Source organism: Lampetra planeri, chromosome 25, assembly GCF_965212315.1.
Source record: "Lampetra planeri chromosome 25, kcLamPlan1.2.h2, whole genome shotgun sequence".
Taxonomy (NCBI): Eukaryota; Metazoa; Chordata; class Hyperoartia; order Petromyzontiformes; family Petromyzontidae; genus Lampetra; species Lampetra planeri.
Window position 1 is genome coordinate 8234457 of NC_136131.1, and position 19651 is coordinate 8254107.

At 45.9% G+C, this 19651-nt stretch overlaps 1 protein-coding gene across 2 annotated transcripts; it reads left to right on the forward strand.

Moving 5' to 3' along the window:
- Positions 1–1863: 1863 nt before the first annotated feature.
- CDKN3 (cyclin dependent kinase inhibitor 3) lies at positions 1864–15503 on the forward strand. Of its 2 annotated transcripts, none has more exons than XM_078606182.1 (8): positions 1864–1979; positions 4728–4817; positions 6831–6889; positions 7740–7784; positions 8562–8784; positions 11095–11126; positions 11708–11811; positions 11960–15503. In XM_078606182.1, the coding sequence occupies exons 2-8, from the start codon at positions 4747–4749 to the stop codon at positions 12050–12052; spliced, it is 627 nt and encodes a 208-aa protein (XP_078462308.1). In that variant the 5' UTR covers positions 1864–1979; positions 4728–4746; the 3' UTR covers positions 12053–15503. The 2 variants fall into 2 exon arrangements, with proteins under 2 accessions (XP_078462308.1, XP_078462309.1); XM_078606183.1 differs by having other exon boundaries at positions 11963–15503.
- Positions 15504–19651: the final 4148 nt, after the last annotated feature.

The window sequence follows — 19651 nt, forward strand, 5'->3', positions numbered from 1 at the left end:
GCACGCTTCACACGTTTCACGCGAGTAACCAATCGACGCGTGCGTCACCTTTAATTGTCAATTAAGAGAGAAACGTATATGGTGATGAGCAAGTGTGGTTTCATTACGCATTATCAAGCGAATGCGTTTTTATCATTCGGCAGCTATTAGATTATTGCTGTAAAAAAAAGACGTGAGATCATTATTTATAGCCCTCTGTCAATCCACTGCAGGGTGAGAACGCGAGAGGCCACGATGAGTAATTTGCAACGGTTACCTAGGTCACCAGTGGGAAAGGCGAAACTCGGAGATTAAAGATTCACAATCAGGATCAAAGTACAGGGTGGTCCAGATGTCTTGTGACCCCTATTTAATTCCCCAAAACGTAATCTTTTGAAGGTGAAGTTTATTTAAAACGGAAATGAATATGCAAAGGAAAAAAACACGTTTAGGGTTCAATTAATTGGGGGTCGCAAGACAGATCTGGTCCACCCTGTAGGGCAATCAAGCAAACATTAATCGCAGCAAAAACAACTGCATACCTATCAGCCCATACTGCTTACCCCGTACAGATAAATTGAGTTTTCAGGTCCATACGGCGTACAGCCGTTTCAAGACGGGCAAAAAATAATCGTTTATTTGTTTGTGTTTCTCCCTTGTGATGGGACTTTGTAGGATGAACGTTGAGATTTATAAGGAGCACGGGGTGACCAACAAGGTTTGAATTGATCTGTAATAAGGTCGGGCACTGATAAGGGGTTGACATGTATGCAACTGTGTCGCATGAGAAATGGAAATTATTGCAACAGACGTAAAACAATGTTGACTAATGACTTGGCTCTAACCTAAGTCAGCTCGGGTGAGATTAATTTTTGCGAGGTTAATTCTTGTTAAAGGACGGGAGATTGTGCGGGGCGGGAGAAACTATTTTCTCGTCTTCCAGAAGACTCTAATTGTCTTATGGTTGTTATTGTTTGACTTCCATCCCACTGGGATTTTTGCTTTTTCTGGATGCAGCTAATTCGGCTGTGACGGTCCCACCTGATGACGGAGACTTGTGTTGCCTCCGAAACGTCGTGATTTTTGTTTTATTTTATTTTATTTTCATTAATTTTGATGTTTTACCTACGTGACTTTACCGAAAAAACCTAAGAATATTTTCTGGAAGACTTTGCAGTTTTTTCCTGAAATTTTCTGTTGCGTGAAATCACTTTAAGATGATCCGTGTTCATGTGTGTTGCGGTTGCATGGCTCACAGGGCTTATACTGTACCTAATAAATGAAACTGAAACTCTACAAGAATTCGAAATAATCTCTTCCAGAATTAGAAGAGGTGTTCTTCGACATTCAGAAGACCCATCGATTTTTCAGAACATATCTTCCAGTTTTAAAAGATAAATTCCAGATTCAGAAGTCACCTTTCAGAGTCAGAAATAAAATACTCTTAGGTTTTTTCGGTAAAGTCACGTAGGTAAAAATAAATAATAAAGTAATAGAAATAATAATGAAAAATTTAAGAAAAAATTAAACAAAAAACATTAATAGAAATAAAATTGTAAATCAGTATGATGTATTACTTTATTATAATTTTTTACCTACGTGACTTTACCGAAAAAACCTAAGAGTATGAATCCTTGCAGTCACGAAAGCTTCAAATCTAGAATCAGAAATAAAATCTTCAAGATTCGGAAGAATCTCATCCAGAACGAGAAGAAGTCTTCTTCCTGATTCAGAAGACAACTACGAGTTTCAGAAGATCACTTCCAGATCCAGAAGACATCTTCTAGGTGACGCCCCCCTTTCTCGACCTCCACCAATCACGAGGCGCCTCGGGTTTGGGGGCGGGGTGTTAATGCCCAATCGGGAGGCCGCATTTGCGCACCACGTGACTATTTTTGAAATCAAAACGCGCGGTCGCCGTGGGTAGCACAATCTTAGCGCGTCGAAAGTGGCTTAAAGATTTAAACTTCTCAGCAACGTTTCCCGTCAACAACGAAAAGGTGCGTGCTTTTGGGTGTTCAGTCTCAACAGCCCTGTTTAGTCTCAACTTTGTGTTTTGTGTTGACACGCGACAGGAAACGTGTTTTCGGTGTGTCGGCTGACCGTGTGTGTTTTTGAGGCCTTGTGCAAATCGGTCATCTCTAATGTTAGTCGCCTTTATCGAACCTTCGGTTTAATAAAACAAATAAGGAGGCAGATCAATCGGCAGCGATTAACGGGGGTTAATCGGTTTGTGTGCAAGAGGCGGTGGTTGAGTGAGGTTGTTGATTATGTATTTATGTGAAGACGCAAATGAAGGCACGAACAGTGATGTGTTTTGTAAGTGAAAATAAAAATCTGAATAAGTTTTACCCTTTCTGGTGAATAAAACAGGAGGTATTTACACCATTGGAACCTCATTTGCCAGTAAAAAATATAATTGTTTTTTTACCCTTTTATCTGGCAACAAAACTGACACCTTTTTTGTTTGCATTATGACTGCAGGTATTGTGGTCTATGCAAACATGACTCCTTGTAAAAAAAAGGTGTCGGTTTTGTTACGAGATAAAAGGGTAAAAAAACAATTATCAAAACAGGAAGTTATACTTTAGTTTGTCATGCAGTTTATACTGTAGTTTTTTACGTGGTTGTTTAGTAACTACAGCTACATACTATTAACATTCCTTTCCTTTGTTAATGCTCCCCCACTTCCCCCCCCCCCTTTGATGCTGCTAATCCTGCATAATGCACGGGCATAGTATTGATTTGGAACCCCCCCCGCCCACCTCCTACGCATTTTCCATATGCTGAATTCCTCTTGATATGCAAATTATTTTGTTTAGGCGCTCTTCTTCCCACCTCCCCCCCCTCTAACCCAGCTTAAATATACGCTCCAAGCTTGGGGTGTTTCATTCTTCGCCTGAGGATGGCTGCTTGCGTTGTGGCCGAAACGTCGTGAGAATTGTTTTATTATGTTTTATTTTTATTATTTTATTACTTCCCTTCTACGTGACTTTACCGAAAGAACCAAGAAGAAAAAAACAGGAGGTGTTAAGACGTTCACACACCATCGAAACCTTTTTTTACACGCTTTTTATTAAGTCACTCTGTCTGTTGTCGTTGTTGTATCCTCAAATCTTGTAACTCAATTTTAACCCACTTCCCAATGTGGTATCGACTGCAAACTTGGTATACTTATGTCATACTAATGACAATACCATATTCCAGAGGTGGGACAAAGTCATTGTTATGCAAGTCCAAATCGAGTCGCAAGTCATCAAATTCATGACTCGAGTCTGACTCGAGTCCAAGTCACATGACTCGAGTCCACATCTCATAGGTGGGACAAAGTCATTGTTATGCAAGTCCAAGTCGAGTCTCAAGTCATCAAATTCATGACTCGAGTCTGACTCGAGTCCAAGTCACATGACTCGAGTCCACACCTCTGCCATATTCTATCATTAAAAAATATTTTTAAACAATCTTTTTACACGCTTTTTATTAACTCTGTCTGTTGTCGTATCCTCAAATCTTGTAACTCAATTTTTACCCACTTCCCAATGTGGTATCGACTGCAAACTTGGTATACTTATGTCATACTGATGACAATACCATATTCTAACATTATTTTTTACATGTTATGTTTCGGCTTGGGTCTAATTCTCCACGGTCAACTGACGTTGGCTGTAATTGACCACGGTCGCTTACGTTGTGGCAAGCTTCGGGGCCACTTCCTGGAGTCGTGGAGTTCTTCCATTACTAGCACATTTCATAAAAGCGTGTTTTTAAAAATGTTTTAAAAAAATATTACTTATTTAACAGGAAGACTAGCGAGACTAGGCCCTGAAGCAATGCAAGGACTTTAAAAAGTGGTCAAGGGTCGGTAAACATTAACGAGGATTTGGAGCCAGATATTCTGAAACTGCTGCTTTGCGTGCCTTTTCTGGAGAATACTACGGGAAAAATGTGTACACTTTGTAGAGTGAATGTGTGAATGCTGCCGTGGTGTAATGGTTAGCACATCCAGGGTTCACCAGTTAAATCTCCTGGCGCGGAAGTTAAAGCAACAGGGCATGTTTCTTAAATTAAATCACGACGTTTCGGAGGCAACACAAGCTTCCGTCTTCAGGTGGAACCGTCACAGCAAAATTCTGCTGGGACGGTTTTTTACCTACGTGACTTTACCGAAAAAAACCAGAGTATGAATCCTTGCAGTCACGAAAACTTCAAATCTAGAATCATGTTTTTTAAATTCCCAACCCCTCCACATGTTTGACTTTTGGCGTTCTCTGGTCTGACACTGGTGAGACTTGGCCATAAAGAAGGCTGCTGTCTCTGGTGTAGACCAATCAGTTTCAAAGACGATGGCAAATATTATCAGAGCATGTTTGTTTGCATATTCACCATAAGTACCTTGGGGTTCATGCAGACTTATTTCATTGCAAAATGTTTCTATTTGGTGTTTGAGCATCTGAACACCTGTTTTATTGCCAGATAGGGTAAACACCTATTCTTATTTTTTCATACTTTGATACTGGGATAAAAGGCCCCATCTAGTAATATGTTTGGACACACTCAAAAGGTTGTGCGTCTTGAGGCGTCTCTTAAAGGATTGTAAAGATTCGTGAATGCCGATTAGCACGGCTGGCTACGTATGGTGCGAAAGAAGTTCAACATACATCACTGAAAATAAGTCACAGGCGCAAAAGCAAAACTTGGAAGCCCCGTTTATCCTCCTCAGCACCGTGGTGTGTGTGATTGGTCTGCAGGGACACAGCAGCTCACGGCATGAGCGAGTTCAACTCGTCGGACGAAGAGGTGGACCCTGCACAGAGCGAGCAGCCTTTCCGCATTGACTGGTGCGCGTCTCCAGATTCAGCATTCATTCATCCACGAAAGGAGACAAACAAAATAATCGATTCTTCCCCCAGTTATTGTGACACATTGTCGATAACTTGCCGTTTCTGAGCCAAACCTATTGAGCACGGTCAGCGTTATAACACTGCGACAGTATTATACTTAACAGGCATTTTTTTGGGTTAGATCGCGTAAATATATAAATGTGGCGTTAAACCCACCACCACCTGACGCAGACAATTAGTAAGGTTTGTCCCCTAAACAGAACGTGCCAATTCGTTACTAGTACGGCACACCGGTGTGTTGGAGAGCAAAGCAACAACATTTGCAATCTGAGTACGACGTTTTGCCAGTAATTACAACCAGCTTCATCAGGCGACAGCCAGAGAAATCCTCCCGTTTTGTTCTTTAAATAGAGGGGTAGATTTGATGACATTCATATATTTACGCAATTTAATCCAAACACCTGTATTATGGATGATATTGGTTGCGAAATCCTACAAATATACTTAAATACGATGTACTTAAGCAGTCTCCCTCCACCTCCTTCTGTTCCTCTCTTAAAGCCGCACCTCTTCTCCATCACCAGTTCCCTTCTTCATCCCTCTCCTCACCCCTCCACTCGGGTTCATCCCTTCCCCTGCCATTTCGTGACCTCCACCTTGCCCTCTAGTTACAGTCACCCATTTCCTCGGCCCATTGGCCATCTAAATCACTATATTTCTGTCCCGCTTTTAACCTATGTAAAGCTCCTTGAGTTAAGGCGCTCCACAAAATATAAAATAAAGATAAGATGTAAATTCATTGAAAGGTAAGATATTATTATACAACAACTCTTCTACTTATGAACATTCGACTTACGAACTTTGCGACATACAAACAAACCTGTCCAGTTGCCTGTTAGGACCGAGAGTCGTAAGTTCAACCACCGCACAATAGATAGCGGTGGTGGCATCTACTTCTGCTCGACGTGAAGAACCAGCGGCATCTACATGTGTAGAGAAGAGATATATGCGCGGTGCGCGCAGTTCAGCGGGTGCAACTGAGGACAAACAGGTGTGCGCGTTAGCACAATGAGCTTTGCACCGACAAACCGACAGTAATTAAGGGGAGAAGCGGGTGCAAATGGTCAAACAGGTGGAAACGTTGAGGCCGGAGGTTGGCGTCGGGGGTGATGATAAGGGATTAATGAGGACACCAGGCGCCGGGCAGGCGGCTTAAGGGGAAGCACGTGAGGACTCGGAATGAGCAGGGGGATGTAAGCGGGAGTGTGCGTGAGCGGAGTTGAGTGGCCCGGGAACCAAGAGTGAAGACATCTCGCGGCTCAAGCTGTCAACGAAGCCTCGACCCTCATGCCGTCGCCGGGCGGGTGTTGGCTGAACCCCCCGCCCGTGACAGACGGGTGAGCGGGTATGAGGCAACGTAGGTGAGGGCAGCAGTGGAGATGCAGAGTTCTAAAAGCTGCTGTGTGCAGAGTGGCTGAGTGCAAAGTCGCTGTGTGCGGAGTTGCTGTGTGCAAGGTCGCGGAGTGCAAAGTTGCTGTGTGCAAAGTCGCCGAGTGAGTTGCTATGTGCAGAGTCGCTGAGTGCAGGATAGGTGAGGTGCAGAATAGGCGAGAGCGAAGATAAGTGAAATATATGTGACAGTAAAGATGGATATATGAGTGCCTACAACTGGCGCGTGAACAGGAGTAATAAAGTGTAAGCAGGTGACTTGTTACCACGTGTCGGTGTGAGTAATTTTTGAAGACACGACACATGTATAGGGAATTGTACAAGGTTTAAAGCCATTCCCCGTGTTTAGTGTACATGCCGTACAACGTGTTTGGAATCGATAGGAGTAAAGTTGGACTTACGGAAAAATCGACTTACGAACAGACCTGGAACCTAATTCGCGGAGGAGTCCCTGTGTGTAACTACGTTGTGCTGATACTCTCAGCCCTGTGAGTCATCTGGCTAACCCCCACATGTGTGTCTGTGTTTGCGTGGCCGTGTTTTTTGTGATTGCCACCCCAGGCTTGACCTCTCCATAGTGGGCTATCCCATGCTGAGCTTGGGGATCAGCAGCCTGCCAGGTAAGCAGACTTCACAGCTGTCGGGTCCAGTGGCTGAGTGCCCATGTGACCACAGACACGTTGGCAGATAATCGAGTCAATTGTACATGAGGCATAAACATCATAATGAGGATTAAATATGAACATTTTTTGGTATACACCTATACACCCCATTGCCCCGGATAATCGAGTCAATGGTACATGAGGAGGCATAAACGTAATAATGAGGATTAAATATGACTTTCAGACATCAGCAATCTACACATAAACTCCAGTAGGCGCTGACATTGACGCTGAGCGTACTAAAATAAGAAACTTGGTTTACAGGTCATAAACACCCCACTCCAGTACCCAGTTAGTCTGGCTAAAATGCTTGCTTAGAAGTGGTAGGCATCGTACGATCGCAGGCCATATGACATTAAGCAGCGGGCTGTGTCCGACCCATGGGCTGGAGGTTAGACTGAACCCTGGAGTGGGTTCAATGGGCAGAGTGCTCCCAGAGCACTTTTCTGTTGACCACCCTGTCAGCCCAGAGCGCAGGAGCTAAACGGTGTGAGGAGCTAACTCATTGAGATATTTTAAACTTATCCATTTATAATGTCACAATCAACCGCTTGAAATTATAATAATGGATCTTTAGTGTGTTTCTGCGATAAGTGTGATGCAACTCATTACGTGGGCATTTTGGAACGCGCGTACAATATTTACGTTCGTGTTGACACGACTCGCCAGACACTTGTTATGCGCCGTGTCATTGTTGTGCACCTTGAGATGCAATTAGCGTTCATGAAATCCAGGTTGCTTTGTGTAAACTAGCAGATGATGTGCTGGCCGTCTGTACGTTTTTCGAGTAGATCCTTTTTCTGTACAGGTTGCAAATTCAAGGAGACATGGAGAAACTTGGACAAGGATCTTGGTGAGGTCGCTTTTTTTCTTTCGAAAAGACATTTCTCAGTTTGGGTGGTGCAGCGGTCAGTCCATATGACGATATCTATTGGCGTCATCTGGTCCAACACCATGTGAGACTAGGCTCTAAGGAAAGCTGTCTCGGGTGTGGACCAATCAACTTCAAGGACGGTGTATACATTATCAGAGTTACGTTTTTTGTTTGCATTATGACTGCAGGTATTGTGGTCTATGCAAACATGACTCCTTGTAAAAAAGGTGTCAATTTTGTTGCCAGATAAAAGGGTAAAAAACCAATTATGATATTTATTGAGCAACATTGGGCATTTCCTTGCCTTTTCTTTTTCGGGCACCATCACCCTATACATTCTCAGAAGTGTTTTAAGGAACAACCGGAGCCCGGGAGCGAGGGATTGATGGAGAGAGGGATAGCTGTTGGGGTGGTGATAAGAGGTCGCAAACGGGTTTTGATTCCTTACCCGTACCCGGCCGCACCAGGGTCACAAATGGGTACCCGGCCAGGTACGGGTTCCCGTTCCCTACCCGTACAATACCCGAAATGAGTGACAAACGGTTACTCACCAGTGACTCACGGCCTACCCGTACCCGGCCGCACCAGGGTCGCAAACGGGTATCGGGTAGGGTACGGGTATCGGGTACCCGATTGCGACCTCTAGTGGTGATGGAGGAGTGAAGGATGTGAAGAACGCTGGTTTATGTGTGGGCACCCTGTTTCGCATCCTCCTTTGCCCCCCCCCACCTTCCGTCGTCGCGGTCGTGCGGTCAGACGAGGTGCAGTCGCAGGGCGTGCAGGACGTGCTGGTGCTGTGCACGCCGGGCGAGCTGGTCCACTGCCGCGTGCCCGACCTGCTGGAGGCCTACGCCCGCCGCGGCCTGCGCGTGCATCACGAGCCGGTGCTCGACGGCGCGGTTCCCGACGTGGCGCAGTGCTGCGCCCTCCTGGACACGATGCACGGGTCCCTGGGCGCCGGCAGGAGAGTGCTCGTCCAGTACGTCTCGCGTACTCGATGATGCGTAGGTAACTTCGCAGCCAATGTTATGATTTTGTAAGAGGGCGCCACGGTGGCGAGATGTGATCTACCTCGCCCTGGTATGAGGAGGTCGTGGGTTAGATCCCAACGTTGACGCCTGCTGCTGTATATTTGGAGTTTACGTGCCTCTCCTCCCTGTGGTCGCGTGGATTTTCCTCCGGGTCCTCCGATTTTTCCCTCGACGTTTGGAAACGCGTATTTAGAGTATTTGGCTGCTATACATTTCCACATGATAAGCCACTTCGTTGAACTATCACTTTTTGGCCAGGTCGCTTTTGCAGAAGCGCTATATAGCTCAGTGGGCCTCACCTGGTAAAATAAAAATAGTTTAGTTTTAGTCCTTGGATTTGGGTTAGGCCGTGTAATGGTCTGGACATATCTGCTATTCAGACCACCGCCCGACACAGCCGTGCAAATTAATTGTAAACCATACAAGCGTGTAAAGCGCCAATTGTTATTGTTTCGGCTTACCGGTGAGTTAAAGATCCATTATTATACAAACGACAATTATCACGAGAACAATTCTACATTTGGTTGCTGTTTTAATTTGGCACAGTTTTATCCCGATTGTTTGAGACGGACCAAGGGTCCTTCAAACTTACCCTTTTGCAAATTGGCCAAATTTATCAAAGGGTTGTTGAACACTTTGGAGACCAAAAGGAAAACACGGGCAAAATTATATTTCTGGCATCTGCGTTCTGGCGGCAAGAGTGAACACTTCTCCCCTCCAATACGGCGTCATTGTTACTTCATTATTACGTGCAGCGTCTGTGTTGCCCTGTGACTTGAAACATAAAGTCATCGTTGACAACGAAATACATCCGAGGACAAACACACGTTTTAAATATTAGTTGCAAAAGCCTACGTGTTAAACGCACGTTTGAAAGTGTAATAGAAGAACCGTGCATATGCAGGATTTGCTTTGTCCAACAACTCTTAAAATAGCTGGGCGATTCACTTAACAGGCCTGCTGAATAGTCATTTACTTATCTGTGAAAGCCTCATTGAGTCTCATGACTATTTTAACACAGAGAGCCTTGAATCGGGATGTTTGGCCAATTCCTATATAACTATTTACATGTGAATATCACGCGTGGCAGAATTGAATGTTTGCAATTCTCTGCAGTCACCAGATATTCTACATTCCCTTAAATGGCTACAAAGTACCAGATTCTTGATTGATGATTTTTTTTTTAAACACAGTTGCTGAGCACAGGACCCAATGATTCCAACGTTAAGCAGCCAGCAACAAGCGGCACTATGAAAGTTGTAACAGATAAGCTTTAACACGGTCGTAATGTGACCCACAATCTGCAATTCTGATTGGGCGTTGCCGTACAAACTGCCCACTCGGGGGAGCGGCGGTCGGATTTGTCCAGGATCTGGGCAAATCGTGATTCTGTTGGAATCGTAAATTCATTAATTCGTCACGCAAAGTCGGCAAAGGACCGTTGCGCCAAATGTGTGACCACTCGCGGCAGCATTCGCATGAACTGCTCTTGCTGCCATCCAGTACCGGCGTCTCGAGTGATTTGTTTGATCCACGGATCACAGCGGCTGGTGGAGGAAGGCGACCATGGGGAGGGCGGCGCTAGTCGTTTAAGGGTCACGCTCCACACTTCGAACGTCGCATGCCAACTGAAGTTAGCACAATTTTCCGCCGGAGTTTTTTGCGCGTCCACAAAGTGACAGCCGCCTCCTCGCTCTAACTGAGCTCTCGATCGCTAAGACACCGGTCCCAGATTCAAAAGTAAAATTTATGACAAAGTCGAACCGTCGAATGGGAAACGGTGCAACAATTGCTGCCCGTGACGATTGTTGGCAATCATTGCCCTAATTTTTCCCTCGGCGTTATCTTGGCCTTTAGCCAGGGACAGTCTGACCTTTCTATGTAATGCTTGCCCTGGGTGGTTGGGTGACTCACAAGGCTAATCTATCTATATATATATAAAAGGGAAATTTGTGAATATGTGTGTCTGTTCCAAATGTTTAGCATACTTCCCAACATGCAACAAACTTGAAATTTGGCACGTGGGTAGCTTCCAGACTGTACACAATGCAAAAAGTAAAAGAATTGACTTTCGTATTTTTGGGGGGGGGGCGCAAGTGAGCGGTGACGTCACATCTGAAATCATTTGCTAAAATTACTACTCTCAGATATGAGATGGAACTGGATTATCTTGAGCATTGGTGAGGGCCACAGTTAACAAAAAAGAAAAAGAATATGCAATGCACACCGTGTGATGTTTATTGTTTTGCCTCTTGCAGTTGCTACGGGGGCCTGGGTCGCTCCTGCCTATGTGAGTCCTGTGCACATTGCACATCGTTATTATATTCACGATCATTTCCATCTTCCTTTAGTTTACGTTTACCCCACTGGCGCCATTGGGGTCGTGTGGTAAAAACAATCTATTTGTATATTTCGCAGAGCAGTACAAACCACCGCGTTAGAGAACGACCCGTGGAAGTTGATATCACATAGCTACCTCTGATATCTCTTCTGATCCGCACACGGTAGGGGGGGCAGCACTTTTTCCATCGGTCCTGCCACATGAGAGCAATGTCCGTTGCACGACGGTCATTCCATCCAATATCCTAACCCCGGGGGGGGGGGGGGGTTAATCATTCACTGTTATCTTCATCGTCCAGTCAAAATCAATCCACTGTCAGATGAAGTCCTCCCCAAGCCGTTGTCGTCTCACTCGGTCCTGCGACCTAACAATCCACCGGGCACCCGCCCAGTAAATAATTTCATCCCTCCGTGTCCGCGGAGGATGTCTTTTCGAGAAGGTAATACATGAATCCCAATCGTACTGCGTCGTATCATCTGTCCGTCAGCCCAGCTGTCGGTCCGTGTATTTGCCTGCGTGCGTGTGTGCAGTGGCTGCCTGCTTCCTGCTGCGCATCTCCGAGTCACTCAGCCCCAAGGACGCGATAGCGGCGCTGCGTGAGTTGCGCGGGAGGGCGGCCATACAGACCGTGCAGGTAAGTCGCCCTCAGCGGACCGCCACGCTTAAAAGTACACGATAATTATCTATACTCAACACACAGCCTCACCGTGAAGGCTTTACTTGGTCACCGCTCCCCCCCCCTCCCACCACCCCCGCCGTGTCACCCGCTTTCTCCGCTGCAGCAGTACAACTTCCTGCACGATTTCCGAGAGCTCCTGGAGGCTCACGTCACAGCGAGGATGGAGCAGGCCGAGTCGAGGGCCGTGTCCCGTTAGGCCGGCCGCCGTGTCTCACTGGGGGCCGTTCACCCAGCAAGAGGGAGCCGGGGTGGGTGGATAGGAGGAGGAGGAGGAGGTGGGTGTAATGCTGGTGTAATGGGTTCAATCGAGGCGCACACTAGAACTTGGTGGCAACACGTTTTATTACCTAACATCACATTAACTCTTAACACTAACGGGATAACGACATAGGGTGGTAACCCACCGTTCCTATACTTAACTATATACACTTGGGGGCGATGGCTATTTACACTACTAAATCGGACCAGGACGGCCAACGCACTGCCTGGTCCCCGTGCGCGACGCCCGGAGACCGAAGACCACGACCACGAAGATTTCTTCCCAGCCAGGACCAATCCTGGCCTCCCAAGGGGCTCGCGTGGCCAGGCCCTGCCCTTCCTAGATCCTTCGTGAGGGTTCAGGACCCACATCACGTGTTCCTCTCACCCTCATCCTGATTACCACCTCATCCGGTCACGTGCCCCCTCGTGTTTACTCAGTCTCTCCCCTGGTATGCCCATCAGGTGCCAGGGAGAGGCTCCGCACATACAGGACCACTCACAATGTACTGTCGCTATATTATAGTGACATCATCAATGACACTACATCAGCACCATGGTGGCGAGATGTTAACTACCTCACCTAGTATGCAGGAGGTCGTGGGTTTGATCCCCTATCCTGACACCTGTATATTTGGTCGCATGGATTTTTCCCCGGGTCCTCCAGTTTTTCCCTCCACATTTCGAATCAACGTCACGCGTTTTGAGTTTGCTGCTGTAAATGTCAGCATCATCAGCCACTTGGTTGAGCTATCATTTGTGGCCAGGTCGTTTCTAAAAAAGAGCTACATAGCTTCAGTGGGCATTACCTGGTAAAATAAAAATCGTTTATCGTTCAGTTTATGGTGGATCTGGTGCTAATTTATATGGTGTTCCTTCTCCCACGTAATTACTAAAGTTTTCATGGCAGTCCCAATTGTATTTATTCTTATCCCTCTGCCAATTTTTACGATCACAAGCAGCGAATTTATCATTTTCCCTCCGTGATTCTGAAAAGGGTTATAATTTGGGATCACCAATATATTTATTTTCTGACCCTACGTAAATCCCAAAAATGTTAATGATTGGGGATTTAAATATATGTTTTACAGGTACACTAATTCGTATTTGGGATTGCCAATTTTTTGATTTGTGCCCTGCATGATGCCAAAAAATATGATTTCGGGGGGCTGTAAATAGATTTGTTTTGCCCTCTTAAAACAATTGTCATGATTCTGGTTCACAAATTTACTTATTTATTTGGCTCCTCCGTGATGATAAAATTGTGCTATGGGATCACCATTTGACATGTTATTTTACTCCTCAACGATTCCAAAAAAGTTGTCATGAATCAGGGTTGCACTTTTTTGTGTGTCTGTTCGTTCACGATTGAAAAATGTGTTACAATTCAGGATGGAGGATTTAATCACATTTGCTCTCTTGGCCGATTTTGCTACTCGCGTGATTCAGCGCTTGTAGTTTGTGAGTGCAGGAATCTGTTTCAAATGATTAATTGTTTACACGCTTCGTAGAATCCACAGTGGCGGCTCGTTTTCGACAAGCAAATCTCACACTGAAACGTAAAGAAAAGTGGAAATAATCGCTTCCCCGAACGCAGGAATGGAGGCGAGTGCTGAGTGCGTGCACGCCCCAAAAGGCCCAAAACGTCAAACGGCCAGCGACAAACGGCACGATCAAAAGTGTGCGCCTTGACATTTAAATGACACTTTCGTCCGTGCCTTGAACCCAAAAGTGGCTTTGTCGTTGCCACTTTAGCAGCAGCCTCGAACCACCAGAGCTGATGTGCGTCACTTTGCACTTAAGAAGGGAAATGACCCGGTTGGGCCCAATTTTACGAATGTCCCTTTCCGTACGATTCCTATCCAAACTACAGCAACGTTCCCCTATTGCCGGCGGCGGAGACAATCGGTCGGACCGATTGCCTTTGGACTTGGGGTTGTCGAAAAAGTCACGTGTTTGAGTTACCATTAACTGCGTGATAAAGACTGGTGAAAAAAAATAAAATGGTTACCGGATTTCCACACGTTTAAATGTTTGAGCGATGAAAGTGTTTTTTTTGCTTTAATAAGAAACCAAAGGAGCTGCCATGGCAGAGTAACAGTCAGCACACTGGACTGCAATCCAGAGGTCGCTGGTTCGATTTCATCTGCGGCGCGGCAACTGAAAGACCCCCTCCTCCCCCCATCAACCGCGTACCCAGCAGTATAAATGGGCACAACCCCGGTTAGTTGATCGGCAGGTCGCCGCACGTGGTGGGGTTAAGCGTGGTTATTCCCACCACTTCCAGGATGTAGTGACCAGCGTGGGAGATATACCCCTTCAGCCAGCAGTGGCTTTGAGCAAGCAAATTGCAGGGCTGCACCTTTACCTTTTAACAGCAGTCGAAGTCAAAAACCGGTGGTGGATGCTGTAAACGTTTCGCGGTTAAACATAACATAGAGGTTATTTTTGGGTTAGATCGCGTAAAGAGAAATGTGTTGGTAAACCCGCCACCACCCGACACGGCCAACTAGTAAGGTTTGTCACGTAAACAGAACGTGCCAATCGGTTACAAGTTCAGCACACCGCTTGTGTGTTGGAGAGTAAACCCGCAACATTTACAAACCTTTAGTATTGACTGTGTCGGGTGGTGGTGGGTTTAACGACGCATTCATATCTTCGCGATCTAACCCAAAACAACCTTTGTTATGGGCAATATTGGTCGTGAAATCCCTACGTGTTAAACTTAGCGGTCACCGTTGAACAACCCTAGATTTGACCGTTCCATCAGCATGCCCCGTCTCGGCTCTGCCAGTTTGCCATCTCATGCCAGCTGAGTCGTTGTGATGCCCGCAAGCGCAGTTCAAACGTCCATTGGACCGAGGAGATCATTTGCGCGAGTGGAGAGCTTTGTTCCGCTCACCCGAGCGGCGTTCGCGTCTGCAAACGCTGTCGCGTGAGAGTGCACGGATTTCTTGCCGAAGTGTATGGTCGATGGTAATCATGGGTGACAGAGGGCACACTCGAAGATGAATGCCTCTATATATTTATCCGCAGATGTAAAGTTTTACGTAATAATTTGCAGGCCCTGCACTGATGGCTCGTTACGGGTGTGCGTGCACTTGGTTGTATTTCAGCAGCTTGCTCTGTGAATGCGTTATCATAATTTAATTGTGTGTTTGGCAAAGGCATAAATGAGCGAGGGTTTAAAATTGTTGTCATGAATTCTGTGCCACTTTGAAGCATGCCATTGGGAAATTGACCACCACTGAATATGAATTAAACTACAATTATGCTGTGTCGATATTTAACTTGTTTGTAATTCTAATAAAAATATATAAATGAAAGGAGCATATTGGCAGTGGTGTACGAGCACAAATAAAATGAATTATCTTTTACTGTTTAACAAACGAGTGTCGTTTAGGCTATTTGGCATTCCTCAGTGGAAAGTAGAAAGATTGGCTGACTAACAATGTTAACTTTGGTTTAACACGTAGGCTTTCGCGACCAACATTATGGGGTTAGATAGCGTAAATAAAAATGTGTCGTTAAACCTGCCAACACCCGACAGCCTGTTAGTAAGGTTTGTCACGTAATCAACGCGTGGCAATTCGTTACTAGTTCAGCACACCGCTTGTGTGTTGGAGAGTGAACCCACAACCTTTACAATTTGAGTGACGGTAATTACAACCAGCCTCATCAGTTGATTGGAGTATTTGGGCTGCTGTAAATTTCCACATGACAAGCCACTTCATTGAACTATCATTTGCAATAGCCAGGTAGCTGCCTAAAAAGATCTTCATCGCTGGTAAATTAAAAAAGTTTATTGCTTAGTTTGTATCCCATGTAAAGATGACTGCTAGCCGACATCCCTAGTTTAGTAACACGTGAAGCCATACATAGCAGGGGTTACCAAAAAGATTTCCAAAATCTTAAACAAACACAAGATTCAGGTTCGATTCGACACAGTACACAAAATCCGTGATTTGATCCCATCTGTAAAGGATGTGATTCCTGATGTGCAATACCCGGGTGTCTACAAACTGAGTTCGCGAACACAAGGTAGATCTGAAACACGGTAGAACCAATACCTCTGCCGTTGCTGATCATTGTTTTAACGCAGTGGGCTCACACGAAATTGACTTTTCCAAGACGGAGGTACTCTGCAAAGCTACCGGCTATTATTGGAGATTTGTTCATGAAGCCATCCAGATATTTAAACACAGACACAACTTCAACCGAGAAAATGGGTACAAATTGGAAGGACGTTCATCTTGGTTCTTTCGGTAAAGTCACGTGGAAGGGAAGTAATAAAATAATAAAAACAAAACAATTCTCACGACGTTTCGGCCACAACGCAAGCAGCCGTCCTCCGGTGAAAACAAGGTCTGTCGAGGCGACAGCGTCTGGCAGACAGACCTGGTTTTCACCTGAGGACGGCTGCTTGCGTTGTGGCCGAAACGTCGTGAGAATTGTTTTATTATGATTTATTTTAATTATTTTATTACTTCCCTTCCACGTGACTTTACCGAAAGAACCAAGAAGATGAATCCCTGCAGTCACGAAAGCTTTAAATCGAAATGGAAGGACGTTATTAACCAAGTAAAGTATTAACTGACTGTGATGTTTCCATCCTACCTGCCTATGTCAGCTGTTATTTCCAACTCCTTGTGTGTCTCTCTCCAACTCTCTCCGTGCCTCTCGGATCTCTCCCCCAGTGACTCAAGTGCTCCTGCATGGTCCCACTTTCTGCCCCCCCCCCCTTCTCTGTCCCCCCTACCACCGAGGCCTCTATAACCTCGTGCCACGGCAGCTCTCTCGCCTACTTCAACACTATACACTACAATACACTACACTATACTACTATACACTACACTATACACTACACTACTATACACTACACTATACACTACACTATACACTACACCTATACACTAGACTACACACCTATACACTACACTACTATACACTACACTACTATACACTACACTACTATACACTACACTACTATACACTACACACCTATACACTACACTATACACTACGAACCTATACACTACACACCGATACACTGTACTATACACTACAATACTATACACTACACACCTATACACTACGAACCTATGCACTGCACTATACACTACGAACCTATACACTGCACTATACACTACTATACACAACACACATATACACAACACACATACACTACACACCTATACACTACACTATACACCAGAGGTGGGACAAAGTCATTGTTATGCAAGTCCAAGTCGAGTCGCAAGTCATCAAATTCATGACTCGAGTCTGACTCGAGTCCAAGTCACATGACTCGAGTCCACACCTCTGCTATACACAACACACATATACACTACACTACACACCTATACACTACACTATACACCTATAGTCCTATACACCCCCCACCGCCGAGGCCTACACTATATAACCTCGTGCCACGGCAGCTCTCGCCTGCTTCAGCAGTTTGTTGCTTGCTGTGGTTGTCCCACCTGATGACGATTGCTTGTGTTGCGATCGAAACGTCGTGATCTATTAATTTTCTACCCACGTGACTTTACCGAAAGAACCAAAGAGTATGGATTCCTGCAGTCACGAAAGCTTCAAATGAACACTTTACAAATCTTCAAATCTCGACTAAAAACGTGTCTTTAAAATGGCTTTCTCTCTCTCTTGTTATTTTCAAAACGTCTTTCTCACTTCTTTCCTTGGTTGGTGTCAAACTATTTCCGCCAATTGTTTAAGGACGTTTAAAACATTTACATTGTTATAAGTGAAAAGATGTGAAATGTTGTTCGCGTTATCCGAATTTCGGGATTGAGCACTTTTTATGGGGGGCACGCGTGTGCGTGCGTGGCTTTAGGTCGACTCGGCCTCAAACGAGTACCTAGTGAGATGTGTAAACATCGCCACTGGGGAGACAAAGGCGGCCGAGCGTGGTGCTGGCCACCCACCCCCTCGTGTGCCGTGCTGGTCCGCATTGGGGTTCGCTAACGCCGCTTGCCCTCAACGGTCTCTTAAGCCTATATGGGGGATCTTTGGGTATTTTTAAGAAGCTTTAAACATATAAACCTCATAATCTCGCTTGAATTGTATCCCAATGTAACAAATGCTGCTCTAACCGCAAAAATCTCACTCTTCCCCCCCTGCCCTCCCACCGAATTCAAGCCACCAAGGAATAATTGCGAATTAATTCCGAGAAGGTAGTAACAGCCCCACATCCTTGGGAGTTCGGTGTCCGAGTGAGAGAGTGAACATCCTTGTCTGTGTCGTTCACGCGTTGTCTATGGGGCTGTCTTGTCTGTGTCGTTCACGCGTTGTCTATGGGGCTGTCTATGTCCGTGTGTGGGCCAGGCACCGCGTCCTACTCGTGTCGGGCAGAACGACGCCACCCACCCCACCCACCCAGGGCCGCCCGGTCACAATTGATGTGGCTTAAAGATGGCACCGCGGGATTATTGCTACTCCCCAAGTAGCTTTTCTCTCACTCTCGCCATCCCTCCCCGCCGGACTGTTGACGTTTTCTGTCGGGTTCCCTCCCCGCGTGCATCTCTCCTCCCCCGCCTCCTGCTGCCATTCCCCTCCCGAGATGTCTCCCAGCATCTCTCTGTCTCTGCATCTCTTCCCTCCTCCGTATTTTTCTCCTGCCCTCCCCCCCACATCTCAACCGACCTCCACCCACGCCCGCCTTCCTTTATCTCTCCCTACACCCCTCCCCACCCCCCTCTCTCTCCCTCCCTTTCCATCCACTTATCTCCCCACCTCTCTCTCTCTCCCCACCCACTTATCTCCCCGCCTCATCCACTTATCTCCCCACCTCTCTCCCTCTCCACCCACCTCTCTCCCACCCCTCCCCATCCACTTATCTCCCCACCTCTCTCTCGCTCCCTCCCCACCCACTTATCTCCCCCACTCTCTCTCCCTCCCTCTCCATCCACTTATCTCCCCACCTCTCTCCTTTTCTCCTTCACTCATCTCCTGGCATTTCTCGCGTCCTACTCTGGTCACCCAGTCGCCCATTTAAATCTCCAGCAAATGTCGACTTGTATATCTCCCCTCCCGACTGCCCCCCGCCCCCCCTCCACAGCTGTGCAAGGCGAATTGTTGTGGACACAATTATCTCCACGGCGCCACGGGGACGAGATGTTAACTACCTCGCCTGGGATACAGGAACGCGTGGGTTCGATCCCGACCCTGACGGTGCCTGCTGCTGTATATTTGGAGTTTGCGTGTTCTCCACGTAGTTGCGTGGATTTTTTACACGCTTTTATTTAACTCACTCTGTTATTCTGGTGAATAAAACAGGAGGTGTTAAGACGTTCAAACACCATCGAAACCGTTTTTTACACGCTTTTTATTAACTCGCTCAGTCTGTTGTCGTCGTTGTTGTATCCTCAAATCTTGTAACTCAATTTTAACCCACTTCCCAATGTGGTATCGACTGTAAACTTGGTATACTTTTGTCATACTGATGACAATACTATATTCTATCATTAAAATATATATTTTTTAACATTATTTTTTACGTGTTATGTTTCGGCTT

Excerpts from the sequence above, each read along its gene's own strand:
- CDKN3 (XM_078606182.1), top strand. The coding sequence starts at position 4,747 with ATGAGCGAGTTCAACTCGTCGGACGAAGAGGTGGACCCTGCACAGAGC. Across the intron at positions 7,785-8,561 it reads AAACTTGGACAAGGATCTTG|ACGAGGTGCAGTCGCAGGGC; the intron begins GTGAGGTCGCTT and ends TCGTGCGGTCAG. Across the intron at positions 11,812-11,959 it reads CGGCCATACAGACCGTGCAG|CAGTACAACTTCCTGCACGA; the intron begins GTAAGTCGCCCT and ends TCTCCGCTGCAG.